The 11,585-nt window shown below is 48.5% G+C and overlaps 1 protein-coding gene across 1 annotated transcript in view; it reads right to left on the reverse strand.

Moving 5' to 3' along the window:
• The window catches only part of LOC142915856 (neuronal cell adhesion molecule-like), a 58,448-nt gene extending 53,114 nt beyond the window's left edge, over window positions 1–5,334 (reverse strand). Inside the window, exons 1-3 of the mRNA XM_076061486.1 lie at window positions 5,158–5,334; window positions 2,984–3,186; window positions 2,254–2,359 (exon numbers count right to left, since the gene is read on the reverse strand). Coding sequence (XP_075917601.1) covers window positions 2,254–2,359; window positions 2,984–3,071 — 194 coding nt within the window. The 5' untranslated portion in view covers window positions 3,072–3,186; window positions 5,158–5,334. The remainder of the gene's footprint in view (window positions 1–2,253; window positions 2,360–2,983; window positions 3,187–5,157) is intronic.
• Window positions 5,335–11,585: the final 6,251 nt, after the last annotated feature.

Genomic DNA, 11,585 nt, shown 5'->3' on the forward strand with positions numbered 1-11,585 from the left:
CTACATGGTCCGGTTCCACCAACAGGACACCCTGAGGAGCCACAAGGACCATGCCTGGAGGAAAGCCCTGCCCTGCGTCTCTCGCTGGAGGCAACTCTACTGCAGGCCGACGTACAACCGCATCGGCGATCTCAACTGGAGCATCGCCCATGGCACCGTCACCACCAACGTCTCCCTGGCGCGCTTCACCGACACGTCCCCGGAGTGCCGGTTCTGCGGTCAAGTGGAGACGGTGGCATACCAATACGTGGAGTGCAAGAGCCTGGACTCGCTGTTCAAGGTCCTGAGAAACATCCTTCTAAGGTTCAGCCTCCACTTCTCCCCGACGGTCCTCATCTTTGGATACCCGAAGGGCGACGGACCCCAACATCTTCAGGGGCTGGTCAACGTGCTCTTCGGCTACGCCAAGCTCGCCATATACAGGGCGAGGAAGATGGTCCTGGAGGGGCAACGTCCAGCCAGCAGCCTGGGCATCTTCCGCGCTCTGGTCGGAGCCAGGGTGTGGCTGGAGTTCCGCCATGCGCGGCTGACCCACGCCGTGCCGGCCTTCAAGGAGCAGTGGGCTCTGGAGGAGGCCGTGTGCTCGGTGGCAGATGACGGAGAGCTCTGCATGCAGATCTAAGCTACCCGTCGAAGGCCGTTTGACTGTGGGAAGGGCTGCGTGCAGATGCAGCACTTGTTGTAGTTATAAAGAAAAAAGAGAGCGAGAGAGAGCCAAATGGAGTAGGAAGAGAGCAGGCAGAGAGAGAGAAGGGGCGGAGAGGGAGGTAGAGAGAGAGGAGAGGCAGAGAGGGGGGTAGAGAGAGAGGGGGGGGGCAGAGAGGGGGGTAGAGAGAGAGGGAAGAGGAAAGGAGAGCAGAAAAAAAGAAAAAAAATGTGTTGGGTCTTTCATTTAAAAGGGAGGGGGGGGTTTACATAAAGCAAAGCATAATAAAACAAAAAAAGAAATGATGAATGGAGCAAAGTGCCGACTACACCGAGCATCTTCTTGTTTCCTCTGATCGTAAAAAAAAGAGAGAGGGAGTGAGGGAGGGAGGGAGTGAGAGAGGGAGGGAGTGAGGGAGTGAGGGAGGGAGGCAGGGAGGGAGTGAGGCAGGGAGTGAGAGAGGGAGGGAGGGAGTGAGGGAGTGAGGGAGGGAGGGAGGGAGGCAGGGAGGGAGGGAGTGAGGGAGGGAGGGAGGTAGTGAGAGAGGGAGGGAGGGAGAGAGAGAGAGGGAGGGAGTTTAATTTTAATTTGATTTTAATTTTAAACGGCCAACCTTGTAAATTGTCTTTCGCCAGAGTTTCTTACACCGCTGTGCTGTGCAGTTGAGAGGGAAGGAGGAATTCAGTACCAAATTGTCGGTGGGGAAAGCGGTTAGTTGGTTGTTGTTTTAGGACACCGGCCTTTGTTCAAGCCTTGTTGTAACAACGTTTGCAGCGAGGGCAGCAAGTGCAGAAATGTAAAAGTTTGGTTGGCAAAAATTTCACCTTTACCCTGTGAAAAATGTTAAACTTTGATTTTTTATTTTATTTCTAACCCGTAGCCTGAAAGCCTGCGTAAATAGATTTTAAAAAACTTACGTGAAGTAACGTTCGGTTAAAACAACTGGTTTTGATGATGATGGTGATGTAGAAGGCTTTTTTTCAACTTGTGTACGCTTCAATGTGTTTAACAAAACTGTTTTTGAAGATGCTCATAATTAAATGAAATGGCAGAGGTGTTGCATATGTTTCACTGATGCTGTGATGCCACGCAAAAAAGAGAGAGGGAGGAGGGGGAGGGAGTGAGGGAGTGGGGGAGGGAGTGATGTTGAGCGCGTGACCTGTTGTTTGTCTTTGTCTGGTGATTCACGCACGACCCAACATTGAAATCGCCCCAGCGCATTGTTTGCGGCCGAGGTAATAAAGTTTGCTTAACAAGTCAAACAGGGAGGGCTAACGTTGCGGCACGCTCAGTTCGGCACGCTCAGTTCGGGTCGGAGCGGAGCGAACGTTTGATCACGTTTGTTAGTTTTCCCATTGCGTGCGTCAACGTGCTCTGTGAAATAACAGCGACAACAGCGGTGTTGTCCCACCAACTGCCACCGATACAAATAATAATAATGTACTGTTATTTTGCCGTGGATGGTTTTGTATGCCGATTCGCTGACAGTTTCATCGTCATAATGGGAATGTGCGAGTTGAATTGTGTTTGATGGTCAACGCAGCTTGTCAATGTTGAAGCGTAAATAAAATGTGAAAAAAAGAGAGGGAGGGAGGTAGGGAGCGTACTTGGGCGTTGGGTTGCCTTGGGCCTCACACTCCATCACAATGTTGTCCTGCGGTTCCACGATGTAATTCAATGGCGAATGCCGCCTGATGGACGGAGGGTGAGTAACTGCAAGAGATCGACGGGTTAATAGAAGCATAGCTTGCAGCAAACAGACGCGGAGGAGACCCGGTGCACAAATGAAAAATGTGAAACTCTCCGGTAGAAGTTTGCCCCGATCGAGAAGCACGGAGGAGATGTCACGGCCACCACGCCTCTAATTCCTGATACGGCGGTCTGGCCTTGACCACCTGCACGTAAAATCGCAGTTGTCGCTCTGCATCCGCATCGGCTGCGCGGAAGAAGAAGATTTTGCACGGCACCCCTCAACGCCAGCAGCATCCAGCAACGCTGGACGTTGAGCGACACACGAGGACCCAAAATCCCGTAAGACGAAGTTGGCTTCGTACATTTCTGGGCACCAGTTTTTCCCTCCGCGCGAAGAGTCGGCGTCAGGCGTTCAGAGTGTTCGGGCCGCCGCTATGAACGTCGTGCCGCTTCTTTGCGGCTATCATTTGCGACCGCCGGGGTCGCTTCTGAAAGAAAGGAGCCACGTAGCTCGGTGGGCATTGCCCGGTGAAGTCTAACGAGTCGAGTTTAGCCGATGGTCTTTAGTGGACGATTGGTGGGTGTAAAGTTGAGAGAGGGGGGCATCCTCTCAAATGGGGTGGCGTGGCAGAGTTTGCTACTCACGGTCAAGGGGCAGGGCGAGTGGGTGGTGACGGTCGCCCAGCACAGCCAATAGCAGCGCCACAAAGCGTGCGGTGGTGAAGGCGTCCATCGGGGGAGCAGATGGTCGGACCGGGGGCTTCCTTCACTTGGCTAGGAGGAGGGGGTAGAAGGGAGGGAGCAGTAGGGGGAGGGAGGTAGCAGGAGGGGGGAAGGGAGGGAGGGAGCTGGAGGAGGTGGAGCAGGAGGAATGATATTTATTAAGACCGCAGGAGTAGGAATCCAAAGAGCTATGAAGCTATTTTTCATATATGTCCAGCTGGGGCACTGGGTCAGAACATCACAACAACAAACACGATGTGAGGGGCAGAGTACAGGAAGAGTAAACAAACCACTTTACAAATATATACTAATAAAACTAACCCATGCATGATCTTGCCACACGAAGCCCAGAGATCTGGCCACAACTGGTGGCTGATATCATCAAGTGGACATTTATAGCAGTATAGACAAATACTGTAAACGTGTGGTGTTTCTGAATGTGGACGGAAACACAGGAGGACCCGGAGTAAATTCCACGTGACCACGGGGAGTGAGACACGTAAACTCCAAATATACAGCAGGTAGTGTCAGTCGGTATCAAACCCACGACCTCCAGTACACCAGGTGACAACCATGTCAGGTTAAAGATCTCCTTTGCAAGGGACACTTGGATGCACGCTCCTACTTGATGGACACGTGCTCCTAATTGATGGACACGTGCTCCTAATTGATGGACACGTGCTCCTACTTGATGGACACGTGCTCCTAATTGATGGACACGTGCTCCTAATTGATGGACACGTGCTCCTAATTGATGGACACGTGCTCCTGCGTTCATCATGTTTACGTGCTCATTTCACTGAGGCTGCATTTCGCCACTGCAGAATACTAAAGTTGAGGAAACAGTCTTATTTTGGCACCAATGCTCGTGCCGATTTTTTAAACCAGATAAATAAAAATCAACATTGATACCCCAGGAAACAGGGCAACGCTGTAACAGCCACAGCTCAGGTTTCTCCCATCACTTAAACAGCACCCCCCCCGGAGTGAGAACACCCTCCAGGATAAAAACCAACACGGCTGCACGTCTGTGCAAGTGCTGTGTGAAACAATTGTGATGAAAACAAATATAAAGTTGATATGAAAGGGCTCCTGGCAAAGCATCACCGCAAGGTCGACGTACTGATAATTACGTGCATTTTTGTCGTCCTTGTAAACACGGACTGTGAATAAAACGAGATACAGTACTGGCAGAGTTTATGGATGTGTTACTTGTTCAAGCAGGTTACTCGGTCTAATAAAAAAAGGCACAGCAAAAATAACTGTGCTTTTTTTACACCTGATGAAGGAAGCTTGTGTTGCCTCCGAAACGCCGTGATTTAATTTAGTTGTTTTCATTTATTTTTATTTTATTTTTTACCTACGTGACTTTATAGGCGGCAGTTTGTAAGCTCCTAAATAGGACAAAGTGAATTTTGATTTAAAGCTTTCGTGACTGCAGTAATTCATATTCTTAGTTTTTTCGGTAAAGTCACGTTGAAGAGAAACAACAAAATAACAAAATATATATAAAACAATAAAAATTCTCACGACGTTTCGACCATAACTCAAACGGTCATCATCAGGTGTGTCGGTTAGTTTTTTCGGTAAAGTCACGTTGAAGAGAAACAACAAAATAACAAAATATATATAAACAATAAAATTATGCAAACCGACACACCTGATGATGACCGTTTGAGTTATGGTCGAAACGTCGTGAGAATTTTTATTGTTTTATATATATTTTGTTATTTTGTTGTTTCTCTTCAACGTGACTTTACCGAAAAAACTAAGAATATGAATAGGACAAAGTGAGTTTGAACACGACGTGCTCAAGTGAAGTATTTGAGCAATGCACACGCATTTATGCGTGTGCATTGCAAACAATGCAAGTTTAAAAAATGCAGCTACGATTCGTTACAAAAGCCTATAAGCAGCCTTAATACATATTTAGAAGCTTGCTCCCTGCTACATACCTAGACCATCTGACAGGTCTCTAATAGGGTTCATCGAGTGACAGCGGCTCCGTAGCCGGCCAGGGTGCCACCTCGGCCGGCTGGGCAATCTAGCCGAGAGCGGCATCACTCCCCGGGACTAGGCCTCGACGCGGCACTCACCAGCGCAACGCGGCCCTCACCAGCGCAACGCTGCGTAGATGTCTGGGGGGGGTCTTGAGCTCTTTTCTGTGTCCTCGTGTGGTGGTGGTGGAGGAAATCCGACGTTTCGTGCCTCTAACACGGGCAGGCGACTGCGCGCGGCTGTGATCACGTGAGGCCTTAGCAGGGCGCTTTTAGAAAACGTAGCGCGGATAGGAGAACACGTGAGGGCGAGCATGAATCACAATCCGTAGAACTGATAAGCACCGCCCATTGACAACACTGCCCCATAGAGTCACGTAGGTAGAAAAATAACAGATGACGACGTTTCGATCGTAACACAAGCAACCGTCATCAGGTGGGACAACCACAGCAAGAAGAAAAAAACTGTTTAAGTAGGCGAGGATTAACGTGAACCTATAATCTATATATATAAAAGGCAAAGTTGTGAATGTGTGTCTGTTCGAAATGTTTAGCATACTTCCCGACATGCAACAAACTTGAAATTTGGCACGTGGGTAGCTTCCAGACTGTACACAATGCAAAAAGTATAAAATAGACTTTTCTGTTTTGGGGGGGGAGCGCAACAATGGATATATTTTGCACGGCAAGTGAGCGGTGATGTCACATCTGTGACGTCACATTTGTGACGTCACCCGCATGCGACAGCGTCACGCAGTGTGCCTGCTGACGTCACGCATCCCCCCCCCCTCCGCGTAGGGCCTGTATTAATCCAAGACAATAATCCAAGTCTCGGGCGAAGCCGTGTAGTAGTAAAGCTCGTGTCTTATATATATAGAGATATGCATATTTTGGGGCCTTATCCGTTTTGTGGGTTGTTTACCGCATGCTGTACAGGAACTGCATCCAGTTCCTGAAGATGCCAGCGCGTGGAGCGAAACGTCGGTCACCGTGCCCCACAACACGTGGCACAACCGGAAAATATAATTGAGAGCTCTACAGCAGAACCCTTAAAGCAAAAACAAAACCTACGCAGGAGTATAATTTTAAATTTTTTGACATTCATATTGCAATTGTAATATCGACGTTATGTCTTGAGACTAACACATTTCCATTTGGAGCTCAAAGATGCGTTGGTTTTTAGTCGCGATATCAATCTCGATTCTGTTATATTGTATAGCGAGCAATGAATCATCACTCCGCTTCAGACAAGGACCGTGAGAGATGACGTCAGAACTACTGCTGAAATCACTGGAATTGGCCTCTTAATCCATCCGCACTGGACTGTATCCACACGAGGACTTCATTTCATCTGGGTGTGTCCGGATCGGCGGCAGAGACATTGTTCCTGCACCCAGCACACCACATCCAGTATACCTCTCTATTTAGCTCCGTCTCTTGTCGTCGTGCACCCACTCCAGTCTACCAGCAGCTTGGAAAGTATTTTGGTGAGAGATGAAGCCCCGGGCACACTAGTTACGTGCCCTGCTGTGTCCGCCACATGTCAATAAAACGTGTACATATACATTCGTTTCAGAGCAGGAATAAGCCACAATTGGTGAAACAAACATACATTAAATCTTGACTTAAAGCTTTCGTGACTGCAGGAATTCACATTCTTTGGGTCTTTCAGTAAAGTCACGTCGATAGCTTCAAAGAAAATGACAAAAAAGTCTACGTGACTTTACCGAAAGACCCAAGAATACAAACGTACATGATTATGATGACGTATTATTGTGTGTGTGTTTGAGTCATTGGTGACCAGGCAGTGACCATTCACTCACAACCCTTGCGCGAGCAAAATTTGATCACGGGCAGCTTGCTCAGATTAAAAAGCAGAAACTGAGCAGTGCAGCCTCAGAGCATTGCCCCTGAGCCCCCCCCCCCCCCCCCCCCGGTTCGTCAAAGCGCTGTCGGCAAGCGGGTAGCGTGCACAACATCTATCGTGCCACGTGGCTCTTCACAGTCAAACCGCAGCTGCGACACAGCAGGCATCTCGGCCCACGTAGAGAAGAGATGCAAAATAAAAGGGCATCGAAACCCCCGCCTAGGAATTCTCGTGTGTGGGTGTGTGCAGTGGGGAGGGGGCAGTGTGTGGGGAATTCTCGTGTGTGGGTGTGTGCAGTGGGGAGGGGGCAGTGTGGGGTTGCAGCTGACCCCGACACAAACAGCTGGAGCTGAACTTTGAGCAGTGGCGTAGCTATCGAATGTGACAGGCGATGCAACTGCTCCGTGCGTGGACGTTGGAACGTCTTTCGCATCGCGTGTAGCCAACCGTGCAGGTCAGAACCGCATGGGGCTCTGGGGCAACATTGACCGGAGACATCCGGTTTGTTGTTGTTGTTTGTTTGTTGTTATTGTTGTCAGCCAGTACATTCCCATTGCTGGGCAAAGGCCTCCGTCATCCACAACAGAGGTTTCTGTTGGTTTGGTTAGATCGCGGAAATAGATAAATGTTGCGTCGTAAAAACCCACCACCACCCGACACAGCCAACGAGTAAGGGTTGTCACGTAAACAGAACGTGCCAATTCGTCACTAGCACAGCACGAGTGTGTAGTGTATAGTGTAGTGTATAGTGTAGTGTACTAGTACAGCACTAGTGTGTAGTGTATAGTGGTGTATAGTGTAGTGTACTAGTACAGCACTAGTGTGTAGTGTATAGTGGTGTATAGTGTAGTGTACTAGTACAGCACTAGTGTGTAGTGTATAGTGGTGTATAGTGTAGTGTACTAGTACAGCACTAGTGTGTAGTGTAGTATATAGTGTAGTGTACTAGTACAGCACGAGTGTGTAGTGTATAGTGTAGTGTATAGTGTAGTGTACTAGTACAGCACTAGTGTGTAGTGTAGTGTATAGTGTAGTGTACTAGTACAGCACGAGTGTGTAGTGTATAGTGTAGTGTATAGTGTAGTGTACTAGTACAGCACTAGTGTGTAGTGTATAGTGGTGTATAGTGTAGTGTACTAGTACAGCACTAGTGTGTAGTGTATAGTGGTGTATAGTATAGTGTACTAGTACAGCACTAGTGTGTAGTGTATAGTGGTGTATAGTGTAGTGTACTAGTACAGCACTAGTGTGTAGTGTATAGTGGTGTATAGTGTAGTGTACTAGTACAGCACTAGTGTGTAGTGTATAGTGGTGTATAGTGTAGTGTACTAGTACAGCACTAGTGTGTAGTGTATAGTGGTGTATAGTGTAGTGTACTAGTACAGCACTAGTGTGTAGTGTAGTATATAGTGTAGTGTACTAGTACAGCACGAGTGTGTAGTGTATAGTGTAGTGTATAGTGTAGTGTACTAGTACAGCACTAGTGTGTAGTGTAGTGTATAGTGTAGTGTACTAGTACAGCACGAGTGTGTAGTGTATAGTGTAGTGTATAGTGTAGTGTACTAGTACAGCACTAGTGTGTAGTGTATAGTGGTGTATAGTGTAGTGTACTAGTACAGCACTAGTGTGTAGTGTATAGTGGTGTATAGTATAGTGTACTAGTACAGCACTAGTGTGTAGTGTATAGTGGTGTATAGTGTAGTGTACTAGTACAGCACTAGTGTGTAGTGTATAGTGGTGTATAGTGTAGTGTACTAGTACAGCACTAGTGTGTAGTGTATAGTGGTGTATAGTGTAGTGTACTAGTACAGCACTAGTGTGTAGTGTATAGTGGTGTATAGTGTAGTGTACTAGTACAGCACTAGTGTGTAGTGTAGTGTATAGTAGTGTATAGTCATTCATGGATTTGGCTGAACGTCGCAGTGTAGAAGCGCAGAGCTTGGACATTTATTTCACTGGATATGGCTCCCTTCTAGCTTGCCTCTCGCTTTTCACGCAAGTGGCCTCGGTGCGAAAACCGTGCACGTTACAAATTCAGCAGCATTTCGAGGCGCGATTGCACGAATTTCGACGCCGTTTTTCAAGACGCGTTTAAAGCATAGAGCGCGGCCACCTGCACGCGGTCACCCCGGTGACTCGCCGAGTTCGGGCGCGGGTGCAGTGCCCCCCGCGACGCCACGGAGGGGGGCCGAGCGGAGCGCGCGGAGTGTTCATCACGCCAGCAGCAGCACCGACGATTCGCGCTGTCGTGGCTTCTAACGGCGGCGAGAGCCGAGAACCTCGTCCGGGGCGGGGGCGGGGGGGGGGGCGCTCGCCGGCAGTGAATCCACACGGCGACGGTGCCCGCCCTCGACTCGTCAGGGAGGGGGCGAACACGTGGTCGAGAGGGCCCGACCCTTCGCAGCAGTATAACGAGAACATGATGGGAGACTATATTTTGGGGGCTGATTCGTGAAAGTGATTGACAGTAAAATCATAAATCTCGAAAAACTACTTGCTTATAAATCTTTTGTAGCAATTTTTGTTCTTACTTTAGTATAAATACATGTTAATTTTTATTCGCCCATTTTCTCATTGAAAATAGGTACATTTCAAAATATCACTGTCTTGGTCGCAAAAGCAAAGTCTGTGGGGAATAATAATAGCAGCCACTTTCTGTACTTTTGAGGCAGAGGTTCGCACATTGAGCGTTAAATATTCCTCCATTTGCACATCGATACAAGTGCATGTATGCCCACACAGTTGTGTTAGTTGTTGTTGTTGTTGTAAAATATGGGCCGTGTAAGCCGCTTTGACGAAACGAAAAAAGAAAGGATTTGGTGTCTGATGATTCAAGCCCTGCTAATATCACAGTCGATGACACGAGGCTATCAATTTAATTATTAACTGGCAAAAAAATGATAGTTCACTACACCCGCGCAACAGCGTCAAACGAATACCGGCGAAACGAGAATCGCGAGCTGAACAAACCTTTAAACGAGACACGATGATGAAAAACCCCTAAAAAAAGGAAGTAACTAAAATCCTAAAAAAGGTAGCAAGTCATGGGAATAACCACTAACACCGCGTTACTACCGCTAACACCGCGTTACTACCGCTAACACAGCGTTACTACCGCTAACACAGCGTTACTACCGCTAACACCGCATTGCTACCGCTAACACCGCGTTGCTACTGCTAACACCGCGTTGCTACCGCTAACACCGCGCTGCTACCGCTAACACCGCGTAGCTACCGCTAACACCGCATTACTATCGCTAACACCGCGTTACTACCACTACGGGTAGCTCAGGATGCCATGCTTCGAGCCCTATCTCTAACGCCGAGCGAAACGGTCCCAACGGTGCGGGATGGGGGGGGTCACGCCCCCAAACACTCGCGTAGAAATCGCTCCCAGAGTGTGGCGGTGGTGGTGATGGCGGTGTTGCCGCGTGACTTCTGGAGGACCTTGAGTCTCTGGTGGAGATCGTAGAGGTTAATGGATCCCACGGACTTCTACATCGCTTTTAGACGGTCAACGCGAGAGAGTTTGGCAAACTCTCTCACTTTCTCCTGCAACATCATCAACATCATCATTGTCAACGTCAACATCGTCAACATCATCAACATCAACATCATCACCAACGTCAACATCGTCATCGACACCATCGTCATTAACATCATCACCACCACCCTCACCACCACCACCCTCACCACCACGCTAACCACCACCACCACCACCCTCACCACCACTGCTCACCTGAGGCAGGAACTGACACAGGTTGGACACCTGGATGTTGAAGACAAAGGGAGGTGGCCCAAATAATGTCTGCTTAAGCCCCCCCATGGACTGGCACCAGCACTGTGAGAGATGAATTTCCGCGCGTGGAGGTGTTCGGGGAGGTCACAGATCTGAGCGCTGAGTGGCCCAGGCTCAAATTCCTGGGGTCAAACGTGGGGTTTGAGCGGCCCATTTTCAAATGTTGTTAAGTGAAGGGAATAGATGGTCTCGGGCCGGTCACCAATGACATCACAAGATCATTCCACGCTATCAAATTAGTTTTTCTTAAATTGGCGAAAAAAATATCCGGCTCAGAGATTTAAAAGAAAAAGATTTTACTGCAATGCGATGAACCTCTTCTTGAGGGCATGTGGGAATGTGAAGGGATCTAAGCAGTAGTTCTGTGATATCTCCTTCCACAGGCCGTTCTCGAAAAACACGTTGTTAGCACTGCCCTGCTAGTCCTCTGAACGGACACTCCTTCCCCGTGTCACGAACTGGCCCGTACAATCGGAATACAATTTTTGTAAAATATAGAAACATAACCAGTCGCACTCACTGCAGCTGAGCGCTGCGTGAGTGCGCGAGTGCGTGTGACATTTACCAGCTGGGGATTTTTTTGCACACAGCATTGTTGGTGAATATTTTGATGGGGTTTTTTTCATGGATTTTATGTTTTTACACAGTCACACGTAGTAGTCACTTTAAGATGTTTTCTTGTTCGTGTTTTTTTGTTTGTTGTGGCTGCACCCGATTCAAGAGCCGAATGGCTCACAGGGCTATACTAAACTAAAAAAAAAACTGAAACTGTACATGCTGCTGTGGATGTGTGGGGGCTACCGTCCCCCGCCATCACCGAATTGTCGGGGCCGCTGTCTCCCGATTCCCCCGTGACGCTCG

Source organism: Petromyzon marinus, unplaced genomic scaffold, assembly GCF_048934315.1.
Source record: "Petromyzon marinus isolate PM22_M1 ecotype Great Lakes invasive population unplaced genomic scaffold, UKy_Petmar_22M1.pri1.0 PM_G_Scaffold_36, whole genome shotgun sequence".
Lineage (NCBI taxonomy): Eukaryota > Metazoa > Chordata > Hyperoartia > Petromyzontiformes > Petromyzontidae > Petromyzon > Petromyzon marinus.